At 42.0% G+C, this 20813-nt stretch overlaps 1 protein-coding gene across 5 annotated transcripts in view; it reads right to left on the reverse strand.

The window, feature by feature from the left end:
• Window positions 1–18579, reverse strand: part of LOC145912661 (potassium voltage-gated channel subfamily KQT member 2-like) — a 32373-nt gene extending 13794 nt beyond the window's left edge. For 2 of the 5 annotated variants that reach the window (XM_083000210.1, XM_083000209.1), the window contains exons 1-2: window positions 958–1611; window positions 201–272 (exon numbers count right to left, since the gene is read on the reverse strand). In XM_083000210.1, the coding sequence (XP_082856336.1) occupies window positions 201–272; window positions 958–1559 (674 nt within the window). In that variant the 5' untranslated portion in view covers window positions 1560–1611. Of the gene's footprint in view, window positions 1–200; window positions 273–957; window positions 1612–9165; window positions 9381–9822; window positions 9952–10435; window positions 10606–12470; window positions 12536–13477; window positions 13557–18469 lie in introns of those variants that run through there. The other 3 variants (XM_083000212.1, XM_083000213.1, XM_083000211.1) reach the window with 3 other exon arrangements.
• Window positions 18580–20813: the final 2234 nt, after the last annotated feature.

The raw sequence follows: 20813 nt of genomic DNA on the forward strand, positions 1-20813 counted from the left end.
CGACTAGTCTACGTTTTCCGCAAGTCGCAAGCACACCAACGCTTGTTGAAACCGATACACACATTCCTATGTCCACACTTGTAAGAAAGACTGTTTGAAGAAGTTCAACACACTTATCGGGAATGCGTATGCAAATTTGAACCGACTTTCTGGTTGCTGACGTTGCGACAACTGATGTCGGAGAAGTCTTGTATACTCACGTGAAGAAATGGTAAATAAGCTGAGGACCTCGAGGTTGATCGAAAAAGTTGAAAAAGAGGTATTGGAGGCGCCTGCAAACATAAATGTACATGTATTGTTTTGATGGAACAGAACAGGATTTTTATTCATAAATCACATCAATCTATTTTGTGTCCTAACAGCAATAATCAAAACCCCAGGACACAATGGGAATGCAAACATAATCTTCGGAAGAAAATTAAATGGCGCAAAAAAATAAATAACAGAATCTACTGTTTGTTAAATATAATTTGACATGTGAAGATGTTGCCGTTATTAGGAGGAATTTATTGCGACGATGCGTGGGGTAACAATGGCTGCTTTTCCAGTTGTCTGTTGGTTTGGTGGGTTGTGGCAAGCAAGCGTCGAGACGCAAAAATCGATTGGAAATTGCGCGCTCAGGCCGCAAGGAAAAGGTCGGCGACGATAAAGTGAAACACTAAAAAGAATTTATGGCGCAACGGTAAACGAAAATAACCGCCCCACACGAGATGATGGATAAATTAATTGATCACGGACAATTTTACAGGCGGAAAACGCCACAGACACGAATAATCGTCATATAATTATGCCAAAACATGTACGGTATTACAATGGTTTAGCTGACCGAACTTATAACATAACGTTGCATTCGTGTAATAACGTTCATTTGATCAACACAGGTTATACGGTTGCAAGACCGCCGATACCACAAGAAATAAAAATTTGCCTGTGATTGCAGCGCAATAGTTAACTAACCTGTAGTGGTACTTGGACTTGTATCCAGGCACGGCGTCAATCGGTTTCCCTAGCAACGTGATGCGTTTTTCGTCACTAAGTTCGTCGTCATCGAAGTCGCTTCGTTCGAAAAATTCGCCCCTGGGGTGCTTTGGCGACCCAGCTACGTAAGTAGGGGTGCGTATCGGAGGTTGCAGTCTGTTTACCCCCTCGTAAAGAAAACTACGTTCCTTAACCGGCGACAAGGAAACGTTGGATAGTGGCGAGTTGGCCCACATGGTATGACGTCGCTGTTTAGGTGGAAAAGTGGGAACTTCAATGCTTATGTCAATCGCGTCATTATGCCTGTTAGAAGTTGGTGATTGGTTGAATGCCATTTGAAATGGGGGTATGGCAGAGGGGTGTCGCCTCGTTTTTTTGTCCGCATCGGTAGGACTGTAGTTCTGTGTCGTACCAGCGCCGTCGAACAAGCTACGCGATGGCGATAACACCGCCCCTTCGTGGCCAGGGAACGTGGGGTCGCTGGACACACTAAGGTCCCTCGGGCATGCTTCGTTGCCAGGCAACTTGATCAGAGGCAAAGGATCTCTGCTTCTCATGTTTTTGAAAAGTAAGGACACCATCCGCACAGGGCGTTCGGAATCTATCTATCGTTTCATTGCAAACAAAAAAACAAAAACTGTTGGAAAATAAAGGAAAAATGTTGAGTTTCTTGCCACGCACGCTGAGATTAAACAAACTAACTCAATGTGGTCTGCATGGAAACGAATCACACGAAGCGCAAAAAAACGGTCCTACATCGCGTTTTATTCCACAAAATAAGACATTTGCTTGACATAGGCTGTGTCAGACTGGATACGTCTAATATAAAGCGTTCTTGTCCGTCTATTTCGACAGGTACCGACGTACTGAATGTAAACAGAGTGGACAATAAAAAGAAATTTGGAATATCCGTTTCCACCCAGTCCCGTTCCCTCAATCCCATGAGAAATTGACCATTATCTTTCACACCACAAACGTAAACAACGACAGCAACGGAAAAAGCCTGTATAACATTCGTCGAATGGCCATAAAGGCACTCACAACGTAATTTTTCACGCTACGTTGCTCGTACACCATTAGCGGGATGGTCGGGGCGTATTTTGGGCACAACACTCTTTTTCCCATAGGTAGGATCAGAGTTAAGTTGGTCTGAACCGCGCGAGTTAAAATGACGAACCAGACAGTTCTATGAGGGCAAAACGCATTTGTGTGTTTTGCGGTTGGGGCCAAGCAACGGGTATTTCGATTTATTTTTTCTGACCGTTGTTTATTTGTGCTTTGTCGGGCGGTGGGAGAATTTCCACCGATTGGAAATTTGGAAGAAACGACTAATTTAGGTTTTGGTGCAAACTCGTCTTAATTGTGACACTACGGGACAACCTTGGTAGCGGTTATCTTTCGCGTGGTACAGAGAACAACGTCGTCTAAACTACAGCACGAACAATTCAATGAGAATACACACAAAAAAATATAATCAAATAAAGAAAATCCTTCCAGGGGTTAAACCAATTTCGCACCGTCATCAGCTACATCAAGGAAACCAATCAAGAACAAATGAATGTGGGACATTCCTGCACACCTAGTATCAGGCTAGGGGAACCACCAGTCGACGAAGGTATCTCCGGTCAGTGCGGCCAAGAGGTCAAGCACAATATAATATCAATCGATTAATGAAATTCGTGGAAACTGTTTGTCCTCTGGGGTAACTGCTGGTCGGCAAGTAAGCGCATTGGAATCGGAGTACAAAAAACAGAAGCTACAATAAATTATAAATGCGTGAAGGTTCGATCTGACCAATGAGGTTTTTATAACTGATGGAGCAGAAAAAAACTGATGGAGCAGAAAAAAAAAGAGGAAACAGAGTTTACAAGAAGCAACTGACGCACCCCACCTTCGATTTACAATTAAACTAACAACAAATTCACAAAGCTTACTATTTGCCAAAATAAACCCTGCTACTGCCTTTACGCCGCACATCAACCCAGCGAAAACTTTCCTTTAAACAGATGTTAAACCCACGCTTAGCTAAATTGTAAAAGCGGAGGTGGAGAAATAGGCGGGTTCACCTATGATTACCCACCTGGAACCTAATTACAGACGCAAGTTGAAAACGTGCTTAAAACCCGTGGGCTCGAAACCCCAATGTTGTGTTTGTCATCACGTAAACGGCTTGCGTACCGTGCAGTGTATGTGGCATCATACACTAAACAACGACATTGAGCACTTTGTAACAAAGTAAAACGCTTGCTGTAGGTGTTGCTGAAAACACCTAACAATTGTAATCCTGCAGCTATTACTTACACTACCACGCGTCCGAGACAATCTATCCCTTTTTCTGTTCCTGAACCCAAGGCGCACAAGGGCCGTACCCCCAAATCCAGAATAATAACACAGAACACTGCAGCAATGCGCCGCGTTCCACAATGCAATGCTAAGCTGCGTAAAACGTCGCGGCGCTACCTTGAATCGAACGTGTCATGCTGTAGAGACGAGCTGGCGAGCGTGCATGCGTTGCTCTGTTCCTCTGGGACTAAGGACGTTTTGATACCCTTGATGACTGTCGGCTGACTTGTAATTCGTTAACTGCTGTCGGTTTAGAAAAGTTAAAGGCAAGTAAGCTTTTCGGTGCCGCACTGCTGAGACACTAATAAAGGTTGCGTCATATTAACTCATACTGCCTGAGAGCTATCGGGTATGCGGTGCCAAAATATATAATTATCCACTTGTAGCAAGAACACATGATTGACTCATTTCAGTTTCGTCACAAAACAATTCAGAAAACTGTTCCTGATTAAACCAAGTACAGCGTTAAGCCCTCCGGTCGCACACGGCTATAAAAACCTACGCAACATGCCACAATAAAGCGGTGCTTCATAATCAGCATTCATGTTACGACTTCATGAAGACCATGCGCACGACCATTCAATGCGGGACGAATCACAAAAGCAATGCGGTTGCACAAAGAAGTGAAACACCACACGCGCAGATTTACAAAGGCTTCGAGGTTCTCGGCTGGACGAAATGCCCGCACTCTGGATTTCCACCTGTTGAAATAAACATGCGCTGGGGTCGAACGAAGAACCAAATACCGAAGATTTGCCTTTTTCCGGCCGAGGTAAATGAGAGAGCACTTCTTTAGGGACACCCAGTGGAAGATTGCTCTTTCGGAGATCGATACGGAGCAACAGACGATCGAAGACAAAGAACGGCTCCATTGCTCTTTCGTATTATCGGAACTTTTTCTGTCACGTCGCAACAGTTCTATAACGCGAATTTCTGCACAAAAGTTCAGAAACTCACCAGGCAAGAATGTGTGTTGATGCATTCTGGACTGTCAGCATTTTACAAATAATTTTCGCACCTTGGAAAAATATATTTTCCTTCTACGTTTGTTTGCTGTATGGTTTAGGGTATAATATAGCGAATCGACCAATTAACCAACGAAAAATCGTATTTTATCAACTTAATCGTTCCCCTCTCCGATTTACCCACCTATATTTACCAGGTCAACAGGAGCAGTATCGTTCAAAATGTAACTGAATTCGGGCACTGACACATCAAAGTTGCCTTGAACAATTTGAAGAAAAAAAATTGTCCAACTTTCTGTATTTTTCTCCGAAACATCGAACAATCAGTGTAAACACTGCTGTTCTGCCTTCAATGTCTGATCTCAAAAAAGGTTCTTTTTTGTTCAACCACTTTGCGCGTGGATAAAACCACGCACGCAGCATCCGATTAAAAAACAAAAATAATATGAAAAGCAACGAAAAAATCAAAATCAACAAAAAAGTTGAAAGCAGAACAAGAAGAAAGCAAAAAAAAACTACGCCCTCGCTAAATATTAAAAAGTCACAAACCCAATCACATCCTCCAAGTGAAAAACCATCAAAATATGAATCTATCGTTAACGACTCGATAAATCCCCCCTTCTATTTAACCCCAGCACTTCAGACCAGGGGGCAAATCACGAGCTCGCCCCCCGCGACATCGCTTTCCCACCTCAGCGCTTACAGAGAAAAGCCGTTCCAGCACCGTTAGGCGACGCCCCTAAATTATGCATGGCACAAACGATGATCGACGGTGAATTGCATTAAAATGCGCATTGGCTGCCCCAGCGTTTGCAACAGTCGTATTTACAAGGGCAAATATACCACGGCGGGAATCGTTTTGGGAATTCCCCAAGTGTCTCATTGTGCTTTCAGGCGCAAATGTGTTTTTTCTTGACTCGATCGCCAAATCGCTGTTTCCAAATCTCCAGTGGCCGTTACAAATCCCGCTGTGTTTTTTCGTGGGTTTAGTTTCGTTTCAGCGGCGCTCAAATCAATCACGGCGCTGCTGAATACACCGGCGCATAATAGTGGCCTTATAATGCGCTGCTTGGATGATCCGACTCTCATTTTCTGGTGACGCGATATAGACAACGTGCTTCGTACGTGTAGGGAATCATCAAAATGGGTCGGTCGGGCAAAAGTTATCAACTACATATTCGCAGTTAGACAGAAGGCGTTTGAAAGCGCTGTAAGTTTACAAGTCGCCGTTCTACATTATTCATTTCATACATTTTGTGGTGCTGAGATCGTGTAACTCGAGCCATACGTTTTTGGCTCGCAAGGCAATTTGAAGTTTACACTTGATATCCTTCGCAACACTTGGGTTTCGTTCCGACCCTCTCACGCTTCATTCGGTCACATTTGGCTTGAAGGTGTGGGGGCGTCTCATGGCGTAAATTTAATTATTCACGACCTTTTGAAGTTATCACAATCTACACTAGTGCATGTTTTGTAATTTTTCCCGACATTTGGCAGCAAAACGTGTCGACAAAATTGCGAAATTGCGCCGCTCCATCTTGCGGCGAGATAACACCGACCAAATACGATCGAAATACATTTCGAAACGTAACAATTATGCAAACGGATATGAATAATCCGGATAAAGCAATATAGCCAAATAATGATTTTAAGAGTGAGCTGCAGACTGGGTCACTGTTTTCAACTTTTTGTGACGCGGGGCCTGACGGCACTGTTAGTTTCAGCTTTCGCTGGGCCGGAGTGTTTCCACTTGGATTTGCATGTTTCCGGCGGGTTATACCTATTTGGTACCCAATGGTTAATGGCGTTTGCACAATCACCACAAAGCGGAAGTCTCGCTTGGCTATTCACCTGGCAAAATTGTTGTAAGTTACACCATACAGCTGCACTGATGAGACTTATTAGTCGAAAGAGTGTTCCTGTCTCGAGATCACAATAAAAAAGAAACCTTTTAAACCTATATGGGTTGACGTAACCGAACGAAAACATGCGTCCCGGACCCGTAACCAGTAGGTCACTGGAGGTAACAATTAAATCCGGTTTCAATTGGTCGTAAATCTTACAGCGTTCATGATGTTTTGCAGCGTTTATGGATTTTCTTGCGGTAAAAAACAACATAGCAGCGGACAAAGCATGGAAACGTTTTTTCCAAGGTTAAAATAAAAAAAAAAACTGCTAAGACGATGATTTTTTTAAATCGAAATATATTTGTAAGAAAGGCGACACGTGAAAATAAAAGTTTTCAATCTTGTGGTGTAAACTGGGGTTGTCATCGATTTGGAACCGAAAACATGGACGACTGATAAAATACACGATTCACCAAACATAATGCCACATTTACAGATGATTGAACAATATGACTTTTTCCAGGTGGGATGGGAGAATGACAAACAAATTTGCTTTTTATATTATGGCTTTTTTTACACGACAAACAAATTATGCCGTTAAAAAACGGAAAGTCTTGCATTTATTTAACGTTGTTTGCGCTAAAATGTGATAAAAATGAGTTTATTTGAACTAAAACAGCTATAAATCACTAAAAATACGGACGCCCAGTTACAAATATGGACTAACTTTAGTAATAAGGACGCTGGTATTTTTGTAGGACGATGACCTTCAAAATTGTGACGCAACTGGGAGCATAAACTCAGACGTGGAAATAGTCTTCGAAATCAAATCGATTAGGGAATGATTCCTAAAATCGCTTGAGAATCAACATTTTTTTCTCCTCATTTACAAATAAAATGCGTTTTGTTCCTGCGCCACAAACTAACTTCGGTCATTTCCGTCGGTTGCAACCGCACAAGAGATGTTACGCGATGGCATGGCGGTAACACTGCATTATTCAAAAACGACCTTCGGAGTTAATACGTGCGTGCATTAATGGCAAAGCCCGGGCACTTTAAAAGGTGTCAACGGTTTGAGCTCTCAAGCGTCAATAATGGGCCTTTATAATGGGTTATTTAGTATTCGCGAATTACGCTTCTAAAGTTCGCTGCAGTGTCCTGGAAATTGCTTTGATAATAGCAAAACGTCACAGAAAATCGAATTTTTTTAATCTTTTAATGGATGTTGACAAAAGGCACATTGAAACTTGATAAAAGTCGCAAAGAAACCAAACAAGTTTAGCTATTGCTGGAATTCGGGCAAAACTATGTTAACAACATATAATGTTTGTTTCTGGCAACACGGTCTGCCTCAACTACACCTGCCCGCACGCGACGTGTTGTGTAAATATAACGCCGTTTTACACGAGTTTCAACAGCACAAAAATCAGTTTTTAAACAACAGTACATTCTGCTTAGGATAAAGCGAACGAAGGGTTGTTCTTTTTTCTGACAATTGTGAACATATCAGTTTATAAATCAGTTTCAACAAGAATGTAAACAAAAGCCGAAGTTTAGAATACGTATAAAAATATACGTTTAAATTCTGTTAATACACTAGGTTATATATAATATATACCCAGGGCGGGGATACTGTCTCTATTTCTAATATTTGCCCTTATTATTGACTGAATGCCATTATTTGTAGGCATTTTAAACTGTTTTAGTTGTGGGGTCCTTATTTTAACATGTTTAGCACAAACAACTTCCAAGACAAGACTTTTCCGATATTTGCCAACGTAATTTGACATTCCTGCAACACCCTGAAAAGTTATAATGTTCAGAATTCTGTAAAATGTGGCACCTTTGATACGGGTAAACCGTATTTTTTCTTTTTTCTTACAGGTTATTAAGGACCGTATACCGGTCAACTTATGGTTGTTATAACTTACAGCATGTATACCAGCAAAGACCAATGACGTAACTACAACGAACTGCATAATGCTTATCTGTAGTCGTTTCCTTTCAATTTTTCGCAGTTGTAATAGAGAAATGCTTACAGTCACAAAACTGTACGGTTCCGCCACTCTGTTCTAAGGTCACAGACACAATCATACCAGTTGTCACTTTAAAGAACGCCCTGTGTAACTAACTCCTGCTAATCTCCACGTGGTTATCCAAAAAGCAGTGAAGCACCCGCCGCACTAGGGTTTTAATGCTGCTTGCGGCGGCATTCGGCAAAAGTTCACCAGATGCTGATATTATCTTTGAAACCACTCGTGGTAGGTAAGAACGTGTGCGTGACCCCGAGAAAATCTCAAGCACCTGCCCGGAGTTTGGATGCTGTGTTGAGGCAAACGCTTGGTTTATCACTTGGGAACAATCGATCTTAGTTGGTCTGCGGTGGGGACAACTCATCCACAATTTGGCACAAAACCGCAGCAGCTGCCAAGTTGCTGCTTAATCAAGTATCCATTGCCGCGCAAACAAGAAACAACTGACGGGATTTTTAAGATGATGAGTTGTAAACCAGAGAAAAAACAAGTAATTTGTTTCCATGCAAGGAAATCAACGTTACGAAGCAGATTATCACATCTTTAAATGACTCAAAAGACGGAGGCCTAAAAAATTGATGCGAGGTCATAATGCGCAACAGCGAAAGAGCACACACTTGGGTGCTTTCCCTAAAGTAATTCCTTTCATCATGACAACAGCAGATGAGATTTTTAGCAATATTTTTTAAATGCCCGCCAAAGTCATTGGCAGTATTGTGATTTGTCCTAATTATATCCACTGCTCTGCGAGAGCGCTCGCTGACCATGTGATAAAACACTGGTGCTACAAGCTCTGTAGCGCCACCACCTGGCCAAATACACATGACGGCTAAAACAACGAACAACTACCGCAGGTTGACAATAGCGACACAAAAATGTGTCAAAACTGGCCACACATTGCAACTATACATGTGTGCGGCGCTGTCGGCCCGAGGTAGTGTACGTAAATGCAGCTTCCGTTTAATCACACATGCAAATAAAGGCAATGACGTCACTCACGTAACCACGTGGTAGGCGATCGACCATCGCTGGAGAGTCGGGCGCTCCAGGAAGTTGAAAGTGGCGATTTTGAAAAGGCGGTAACGCGACTTGCGCTTGGTTGGAACAGTGAAGTATATCGGTTTCCCGTGGAGACTCATCTTCCTCTTACGCAGGTCGGTCTCCGTGTTGTTGCTATGGTGATGCGGTGCCCAACGCACAGGGGCGCGCAGGATCTGGAGAAAATGGCGGAGCGCGTTTAAAATAAATGCATGGCAGTATTAGTAAAATATAAGAAACACAAACGGCAAAAGAATGTTCGCACCAGAACACCATCATCATTATCATCATCGTCATCACGTCAAATAGCTACATTTTCGCGTTTAAATTCTTACAACCGCGTTAAAAAATAAAATTACGTCTGTACGTAAGTAGTGACATTTTCAAGTTCAAAATTTTGCTCCTGATTATTTGTGGAGAATTCTAAACAATAAATAACTTCACGCATTAATTGGCACACAGAAGTGTTTCACGATATCGCATAGCGACGCAGGATCGCACTCCTGCGAAGAGTTTTACTCGGCGATCTCTGTCATCGTATATTTCGATCGCAAGTCACTAGTTGGTCCATATATATTTATATTTGTTTGATTGGAAGGGAGAAATTGTGACATTTACCTGCGCAGCGAGGGATTGTCTTCTATTGGACCGATTACTTTGTCGCCAGGATCGTCCTGTTTCGTTCTCTGACGTGTCGGCACTCCATTGGCTTGTTTGAACGTTTTCGCTTCCCGCCGAATTTGTGTCCTTGAATGTAAAATTTGAAAATTGTTTATCATTGAAGTTTTTTGACTGGTGTGATTTTGACAAACATTTTGCTGTAAAACTTGTTCATTTCTCAGTTAAAATTTTTGATAAAAAGTGACCCAGTATTCGTGTCTGGAGACGTTGTTGAATTTTTATTATCTGTTTCTCAACCAAACGATTTAATATTAAGATTGCAGGCTCACGTTATGGGCGATATACCAGGAAGGAACGTTTCGATTTGTTGGCATCCTTTAGGGCAGCGTGGCCCAGCTACAGGCCCGCAATCTAATTTCGTTGGCCTACGAATTGTAGCCCGGACAGCGACACAAAAGTTTGTAAATATCTCTTTGGCCTTGTTTTTTTTTCAAGATAAATAACGAAACCTATTATTCGGTTTACAATTTGGATATTTTGGATTCGGATAGTTTAGGATTCGAATCCTCCGGATTCGCTATTCTGAATTGCCCATCCCTAGCGAACTTACCGCTGGATGGACAGCGAAGTTGGTGGGACGTCGCAATATAGAAGCAGGCTGGGATTTCGTCTTCGTCTCTCCCTCACTTTCTTCCGTAGCCACTACGTCGCTAAAGGTGACGCGCGATGACTTCATCGAAACGTCACTGTCCTGTTCCTTGTCTGAGGATTGTTTCTCCTCTGCGAAAAGAATTTGGCGATCAATGTAATGTAGATTGTGTTGAGCAGGAGGGTTCCCTTCGCATAGGGCTGATATACCGTTCCGTAAGGCATTTTTCACCTTTCCGTACCGAAGAAATTTTTATTGGCCGCAATTTGATGATGCAACAAGCTTCACATGCGCCTGTCTACGAATATAAGGCGCTCACTTATCCTGTTATCAATAATTGTGGTATGGCTGGTTCCTTAGTATTGCCCACAATCTATCCCTCTACTGAGCATTGTCATTCTATTAGCGACACCAATTTATAGCGACAGGAACTCAATAATTTGAAACTTTCAAGAAGTTTCAGATTGAAATCAGCTGGTTTTATTATACACACTGAAAAATCGATTTGGCCTGCGCGAGCATCCTAAATTTCTTATTAAAAAAACTGTGCCATATGGCGTGCCGTTTTGCTCCCATTGGCACAGCGTTATGAAAGACTGGGACTTGGGACGTGCACTTTGTACATTCGTTTATCTGGTACACCTTGAAGGCCGGTCCGCAAATCACAACCAGCAAACAAGGTTGTTCCTCTGGTGCAGAATACAAAAAATTCCTTGTTTGGATTTGTCGTAAAATAGCGCTCTCACAACAGGGCCTATGGACGCAGTCATTCCAGGGAAGGGCTGACAACATGCTGTACTTAAAAACTATGGTGAACTCATTCACGCGGAGGTGACGCATGCGCATGGTTTTAGCACACAAGCTGGAAAACCGTTCAGGAGCAATATAGTGGGTGCCGTTCACGCGTTCAGCGCCTTCCCCAATCTAACACCGACTTGCGATCAGTTAGTGTTGGAATAGAGTCGACACATTTGGAAAGAGATAAACGGACAACACTGAAAAGTACTATAATTGCTACTGCTGTCAACCTATACAAAATTGCGAGTCAGTGAGGGACGATATATAGGCGCATAATACTGGGACCTGTTACCTTCATGTTAATTACAAAATAATAGCAATTAAGACATTTTCTCAACCAAACGATCTATTTTGAAGATGTACAGGCTCTGGATAAGTCGCCTTTACGTTTTGTACAAAACAATGGCGATTTAATATGAAGATTTGAGGTTTTTGTTATGAGGCAAAAACCAAGAATAATCGTTCATATTTGACCGAAATTCGAATTGTTTCACAACCAATAAAAAAAAAACGCCAAGCAGTTTTTTTTGTTAAAACCCGTTCTGTTTTAAAAAGGACAACTGCGTCAATGTTTTGTCGTTTTGCTTTCAAACAAGCTCAAAGGCACAATCGATAAACAGGTCACGTCGAACACGCAGTAGGTAGGCGCCATGGTAACTGACACAAAAAACCCACGCAACTTTTCCCAAAAACATAAAAATAACCGAACGTTACGTAATATCGAGTCGCTCGAAAAGACGCCAAATTGGTCCCACGCAACCACAGGTCCAGTGATAGACCGGATTTTAGCCGTCGCGACCAACATGAAAATTATGTTAAAGACACAGTTGTTTACTTGAACCAGCGTGGAAACAGGCAATATCGAGATGTGTGCCCTTAACTTTATATATAGCACGTCAAAAGGTAGGCAATTATACGCATCGCCGCAAGTTACGGCAAAAGTATTTGCCAAATTTTGCTCTTTTGAAAACCACTCAATACGACAGAGGCGATCGAGGCCAAATGTAGAATGTACATGTTTGAATTACAATTACGTATTACTTACAAAAAAACTTATCAATGGGAATTGCACTTCTGGCACTATATTTTTTGTAGTAAGAGACTTGTATGCCTTAAGAATGGCTCGAAGGTTCCAGCAATTGCCATTAATTACTATGCCTGGCAGCAAAAATAGCAGTATAAAAAAACTTATACCAACTTTGGTCAGTTAGTTCACTCGTCATCCAATACCGTTTCTTTAATCCCACTATAAGCAGCAACTGCAGTGACTGCGACCTATGTTTCACCACAGCTCAAGCACTTGCCAAATGTTCCAAACTTTTTCTGGCAATAGAACCCACTGACATTTACCACCAGCGGATAAACAAGGTGCCATTAGTTGTGTGTAAAGATCGCCCCCGCTTACAGTAACGGGAAACTTTGGTGGCACGCACCAACGCATTTACACAAACAAAAACCACAAGTGTGACACGCGTTAGTAATTAGGCCTCATTTCTGCCTCATTTGGCAGAAAAGGAATTAAATCACTTAAGTTTCAAAGATGTTTTTTAAGAAAAGCTTTTGCGACATAGTGACCGTACAAAGAATCGTCCACTTTGCTAACAAATCGTTGTCACTGGTACGATCAACTTTCAGTGGGTGTGGGGTTTGCATTTTTACGCACTCACGCTGCTCCGGTGGGTTTCGTGGAAATCTCAATTACCTCTGCATGGCATCGTGAAAAGCTCATTGGCGTGCAATTTTAGATGTTCGAAAAGCCGCATTGAAACCGAGAAGTTTAATCTGCATTCCATGTCTAAAGACCGCGGGATCGTTTGGTCACCTTGACTGTGAAAAGGGACCTTCATACGTTAAAGCCTTTATACACTGACGGGCAATCCGCTAACTTCTGTTCCAAAGACGAGCTGAATAAAAGACAGAATGCTGGAAGTCGGATCCGTTTTTCCAGTTTATGCAATCTTGTTTAGGGCAAAAAATGTAATCTTGTTGATACAATTTTTTTAAAGCATGAGTTTCAATCTGTCAACGCGCTTCAGCATTCGGGAATTCGTATATCCTTAAAGTGTTTTAAGCAACTTTCGCCACCGACACAAATTAGTTAAAAAACTAGAAGTCAATTCTGTATCAACTTCACCGCCATCTTAACATCAATAGGTTATATATGCAAGCGTACATGAACAAACAATTCATAAAAACCACACTTACCAAACACCCTCCGTATTCGCACTCGAGAATGAACTGAAGCTTTAAGCACGCCTCTCGTTTAACACAACAGCAGACAAGAAGGAGTTCCAAGCAAGCGCTTGTTGTGTGAAAAGCTGGCTGCCAACTAAGTTGTGCTGGTGATGCCATGGTTCAAGACGGGGCTAACTTATTTTTTTGTGTGTAAAAAACGAGCCTCACATTGCATTTTTTTTAATTGTTTAATCACAACTTTTCTTTAGTCCCACTATCAGCAGTGACTGCGGCGGCCAATGTTTCACAACTGCCAATGCACTTGCCAAATGTTCCAAACTTTTTACGGCAATTCAGCCCACTGATATTAATCACCAGCGGTTGAACAAAGTCCTATTAGTTGTGTGTAAATGACGCCCCCGCACACCCACAATATCCTTGCCATTGTGATACAAGTGGTAGGAAGTGCGATCTCAAATCTACCCACAAAATTGATATAATACCAAGATTAAAGTATGATCAGCTGTAATTGATTTGAACATTTAATGTCGGCTTTGACAGTATAATGCCGCGCTGTTATCAATAAAAATCATATTAGAAACAGTTCTTCCACTCTGCTAGCCCGCATAACAATGACACTTGGTTGGCGACGTCATCCGGGGACTGATGACCGGTGTTCTGCACTGACATTCAAAGCAGGTGTTTTATCGGAAAATGGACGTTCAGAAAAAGGAAATTGCCACAAATTGCCACAACAAAGAAAAGGTTGTCGATGAACACGGAGAAAGACGACATCAGTCGTGTGGGAACTCTTGCGTAGAAACGCAACAAGTCACGCATGGCTGCACTTTCCTTGCGCAAGCGTTCGCGCTACGCGATTGTGGAAAAACATTGAGCACCTGTTCGAAAGCGTAAGTGATTGGATAACGGTGAACAGAACCCGCCGACAGCTGCGCATTCGCAGTCGATTGCCCATTGCACGGGCATTGCTAAAACAAGGGAAATAGACGGTGCTTTCCTGTAATTTTGTTCGATTTTGTCGAGAAGGATTTAGTAAATGCTAGGAAACCTGCGCCATTAGAGGTCACGCCGAAAGGAATCACGTGTTTTTGTTGGACGCTGTCACGTGATGTCCGTGTCACGTGACGTTGTGTAAGTTTAAAACAATGGGAATGCGGCACTTTAATATTGACGCCCCAATAGATTTTATCAAAAAGTCTCTGTGATGCAGTGTGAATATGTTGCAACCACACACAGCGAAGTAATGACCGCTTGGTTTATACAACCAGGCACATCAGAAACACAATACGCAGAATACGACATCAAAATATAATTACCGTCGTTTGAAAGTTTGACAATAAATTAGGCAGCATTATCGCCATTTTCAGACAAAAAAGTTTCATTATTTCGGTTAGGACCAATCTGCAACCTCCCTACAAATGATTCAATCCGTTTTTTAACGTTTCGTTTTATCTTTAGGGGTCCGCTGTTTTGTACAACGCACACAAGTTCGTTTTGAAACGAAAAAGTGCCGTATTGCTTAGGACCCGATATAATTAGATGGATAATCCGGCAAGACATAGCTACAAATCAAGCAGCTCTAAAAATAGGATTTATCCTATGAATAAAAATTAACATCAATAAAGCATTAAGTCTGGTCATACGTCATCCTGCAGACTGGCATTAATAAACATATATTGGTCAAAGAACAGACTATTACAAATTTTCCTGACCGCAACTGATCGATAAAAATCAAACAATTAAGTAGTCTAACAACGCATAGGCGGATAATTTCCGCATGTCATGGTTGGTGCTGAACCGTGCAAACGGATATTGTTTATTGCGCCATAGAATATAACAGAGCAGGAACTAAATTCCTCACCTGGTATCGGCCAAATTTCCAACCGCACGTTTTCCATTGGAATGTTAGGCAAGAAATATTAACAGCAACTTAACAAAACCCTCACAGGAGGTTTAATATTAAAGCTATTAAAAAGTAAACAAATATATATAACGGTAATCACAATACGATTAATCCACGCTAATCGTGGCCACGCCTTGGCATATAAATCTGCACAAAAACAGTAGACCATCCTGCAAAGCATTGCGCCAATAAAAAAATTAACCAAATTTTATTACCAAGTAGAGCGACTGCGCCAAACTAGAGTTTCTGGACGATAACACGTACGGCGCACTGAAACTTTGCGCTTATCCCATTTACTTAAACGGCGGATCGAAAGGGAAATACGTACTCGTTCGTGTGTCAGATCGGGACTACTTCGACATCGATACGCCAACACAAATTTTATTTGGCCAAAAATTAGAAACTTGTTAACAAAAAATGTTGCAGAAGATCCGCTTTGCACGATAGTGAATGTAATGCGGACGCGTCAATTTGAAAAAAAATATGCGATAGATTACTTTCTGTGTTGCTTTACGTTAATCAAACTTTCGTTTTGCGTTTTCCAACAAGTCCAAGATCTGGTAAACTTCCAACAACGAATTTATAATACAGAAGCAAATAAGTCATAATAAACAGAGAGCAGCAGGTAGTTCACACTGTTTTGACACGTAAGGACTCATCCGGTAGTTACAATATTTGTCGATACATTGGTCGCTTTCCTTCCAACTCCTTCACTGTTCAGAGACGAACTTCAAACCACGAAACATCGGGATTTTTAACAGCGTTGCTCGCGCGTTTTTTTTTACTTTCACAACCGGAAAAAACTCGGGAACGGTAAACGAACATCTGGCTGACTGAGACAACCTTCAAGTATGTTTGTTGTTGGCCTTGTTTTGGGCAACATTCATTCGATCGCGTGACATGCGGGGTGAAATAAAGTCTTATTGTTGAAGCTAACTGCATTTCATCCGGTCGCGTTAATGCTTGATCTGAATCAAATCAGCATCTTGTTAATCGCACAAATTCTGAGCGAAAATATCTGGTATTTTTAATCGAATGTTTCACGGTTAGTGGAACCGAAAATATTTTTTTTGGTTGCTAATAAGGCTCCCACATACGTCTACAGTTAATTCGTTGATTGTTTTGGCGTTGTAAAAGGTTGCGACTGTCACACACCAATAAACAACGCCAAAATCTAACCCGCTAATTGCATACGCAGAAGAAAAACTAATCAAACCTAACAAGATTCCCATCGAGTATTTTTCCTGGTCACCCATTTGGCGTGATTTTTAAGTAAGAGCGACACGACGGCAGCATGCTGATCTGTTGAGTAACCTTTTGCACTACATAGGACGAGTTTTCCAGCATAGTTTTGGCCCGACCTTTGGCTAGGTATACATATCTGACGCGTTTTTATGCCTCGGTACCAATACGTTGACAAGCAGAACTGCCTAAAATCTCCATCTACCACGTACTCTACAGTTACAAAGCAAACAGAGCCGAAGCTCGTGTTACTGCAATAACACCCTCGATAGAAGAATTGGGTTAAAAATAACGTGATGAGGTTTAATCGAGTCGTCCAGAAAAGAGGTTGGCGACGTAGGGTGCTGAGAACTGACCAGCTCCTGTGCACGCACGTTAACATTTATTTCGCCTCGACAGTCAGTTACTACCGCGACAAACCAATCTAGAAGCAGATAAACGCACAGGGCGAGTGCAAAAAACGTAAAATACCCAACAACGCTTATATTTAGCGCTGCCGCAAACTCGTAATATCGGTGACAAAAACGCTTGCTAATAAATAGAGCAACAACAATAAAAAAAAGTATTGTTCAACTCCCCCACCTGGCTACTCACAAACGGGTATGATTGCTTTCATTCAGAGTCAATTAAGCAACTTGGCAACCCCAGCAACTACATGGTTTCAACGGCATTTGCAGCCGCAAGCGTGAAGGCAACTCAAGAAAGTTGTCGCGGCCCAGTTGCCTGAAATACCTCCTCACAACGTACATCGCCATTCACTACCAAGCTTTTACTATTGCTGCCATGCATACTAGAGGCGATGACGGACGTGCGGTTAACGCCAAGTTTCCAGGATATTGACGGGAGCGACGGGAGCTCATTGAATGTAAATGGGATTCTTGGGGCGTCGCCACCACTGCAGCAGACACAATGAGTTGCAAGGACCATCTCTCACACGGAGCTCTATCGGCAGTGCCGGATTAACCATTAGGCAAACAAATACATACATTAGGGTGGGTCTTAACTCCATGCCACCTTACTAACTCCATGAAGTAAGTTTTATAATATATACCGGGCACTGGAAAGGTATGCCGATGAAAATACGCTGATGTAATCAAAAGAAAATCAACACGTGGTGAACAATTTGGAAAGTTATTGGCGTAAAAAAATATCTCTCAAGATACAAATACGTTTGTGGGTAAAAAAAGTTTAGAACCTATCTGTCAGCATAGAACTTGTCATGGACTGTAGAGTACCTGTTTCTGCACTATTGGTTTGTATAGTACACTTAACTCCCCTGTGCAAGGTAGCACGCAATAATCCAGTTCACTGTGCAAAAAAATTAAATACAACTGTAGGCTTGAAACTTATCTAAAGCATACGCGTCGATGCGCAAAAACTTTATACTGATACATGTATTATATGTTTGTCACAAGTTTTGAGCACCAGTGCAAAAAGACTTCTTTTGATACGTTTATAATTGAATAAACCTGCACACTGCTCTCAACCAAAGTATAGTTAGTCAGTAACTCCGAGGTCGGTTAACTTAATTTGTCATCATTAAATTCAGAAACTTACAAAGACGGCAGCATGATTAAACGACGTGACTCAAAGTTTGCCGCAAAGCTCAACTCAAAATCACACCACGTCGCGTATCTAGCCAAAATTGTAAACTTTTAGGTTTCTGCGGAAATATATTATTGTAACTATTTGGACAGCAATAGTCTTGAAACGTGTGTGGCGTTTATTGTGTAGTAGATACATATGTTCTGCGACTGTAAAAAACATCAGAGCAAAACGAGTTTCTTAGTTAACCGTTACAGCGCCTATACATAAAAATTTCAAACTGCCGCAATAAAATGACGCATCGATCTTACCTGGATGTACAGGGTAGGTGTGATTTTTCGGTCAGCACGCTGTTTTCTGGTTAATCCTCAGTTTTTTACAGATCAAGTCAGATCAGTTTCGACTATACCATACCGGTTTCCTGAAGATATCAAAAAAGTGTTTTGTAAAAAACCTTTTTGAAGAGCCATATAGCACCGTGAGAACTTAACCAAACCCGCTATGTTTAAACAGATAGTACTCAACTTCGAACACTGTCTTTTTAATCAAGCCGGAACTCAATACCAACTACTGATTTCCTCAGCTTCGGCGAAACCTTTTCAGGCATTACATGAAGCAGTCAATGCTGCACCCCAAAACAAAACGAGGACAATATTAATTTCAGCTGTGGCCTCCGCTATTATTCTTCGCGACGACGTTTACACAAGTAGTGAAACTTACATAGTTTTAAACACGAACATGGCTGACGAACATCTTTTTAGACGTGTTTTTTGTTCATGCACAAGTGATTGAACCATGCGGCCATTGACGCGATGCCATTTGGGACACCCAGAGTTATACATCCTTGGGCCCTCAAGCGGCTTAGCGCCTGACCTCGTTTCAACCTATCAAGTATACTAGTTTTGGGTTGTGGTTTCGCATTCACTTTATTTTACGAAAAAAATAGTCAGTCGCAACCAAAGTCTAGCATTTAACAACGTGTTTCAAGATGTAATTTGCCACCACAATTTTACCTTTGTACAGTATTCGAGTGAGGTAAACGCAACTTTAAAGTTACGTTTTACTCATGAAGTCGTATAGCACCATTGACCACACTTCAAACGTTTAGTCGAGAAACGAATTAGCTAATTTTATCGGACGACAACTTTTCGTGGTGGTTAATTATTCAGGGGGAAAACAAATGCCGTCGTTGTTGCTGCCACAAAAAAAAATCGTTACATTTGTCGTTGCCTTTCCGCCGAATGTTAAAAACTAAAATTTTGAGATAAATAGCAAACAGAACTTCGGCCAACTTTGGGCGGTTAAGTAGGGATTAAAACGCTCGGAAAACCAATCCATGATCCCGTTTGGGGTCGCTTGTTTTCCCTAACTTAGCAACGTACAGATTTCTACTGGGCCAGAAGGTACTTGAACTCGTATCCAATTTCGCTCAGGCAAAGGTGCTGCCTGGCTTGACTTCAGTCACCCGCCTGCTACCATTGTCCATTCCTGCATTTTTCCTGAGCTGTTTGCGATTTGCTTTGACCACAGGCTTCATTATATTCAGTATTTCACTTGGGAAGTTGTAGTTAACAAGCAACAGAGACAATTGTTCGAATTTTTTGAGACGAAATATGCGGCCATATTCTGCTATATGCCATATACGAGGGTACTTAACCTTTTCTAGGCGCTCCACATATTCCAAAAAGACCAACATCAGTAAATGCATTAACAGGGATTTAGAATCATTCGCATAGTTATCTGAAAACCCGACCCAACACCGCCTTTGTGCTACATTAAGCTAAACCCGAGGCGTCGAGGACGGTAACCTCACGTACGAAAAGCGAAAACGCATAAAAAACGTCTCTAATGGGCATTTAGACATACCCGAAACCCGGCTGACGACGAGAAAACGGGTCGTGGACCCAGAAGGCTAAATGAACAACAAAAGGGGGCTTTCGCGCCCCTTGCACGGGAGACATGGGGGTCAAGAGGCTTAACTCTCCGTCGCAAGTTCAGAGAAAATGTCAAGTGCAGGTTATTACAGCGCAGTGTATATTACGCCCTATTGCCGCCGAAGGACACTTTCAATGGACCACCACTTTATTGGCTTAACGCGCTTCGAGAAAAAATGACTCATTTTTTCAAACAATGCATTGCGGCACACGAAATGCATTGCGTCATACAAACTATTCTCCCAAATTTGACAATACATTGCTGGCCCTAGGAAAACAGCACATAGAAGGCAATAGCACAAATGCAGATTCCACAATTTAAGAACCGTTGTAAAAATCTTCAGAATCAATAAACCGCATGACTAGATTACTCCTTTTCACCGGCGAAACACTTACCCGACCCGCTTCACAGCGCCGCCGAAATTCGTCATAAAAAATTGGATTTCGGTGTTACAACAAGCTACGTGGAAACTGCTCGTCAAAGACTACGTCCACAAACCCGACAATCAAAGCAAATACTTGCAACGGTGAATTATATTGCCACCTTTTTTTCTCCCCCTAACCCGGTTGTGATCAGTGTTGTGTCCTGAGCTCGGGCGTGGTATGAAATTGGATTATTTCGCGACGTGTCCAGAGGTCGTTGCGCGGTTAGTTGAGGCTGCGACCAACGCACGTCGGCGTTCAAAGGCCAAATGACCGCACACCGCTCTTAAGCTCCCGT

Source organism: Ascidia mentula, chromosome 8, assembly GCF_947561715.1.
Source record: "Ascidia mentula chromosome 8, kaAscMent1.1, whole genome shotgun sequence".
In the NCBI taxonomy this organism is placed as follows: Eukaryota; Metazoa; Chordata; class Ascidiacea; order Phlebobranchia; family Ascidiidae; genus Ascidia; species Ascidia mentula.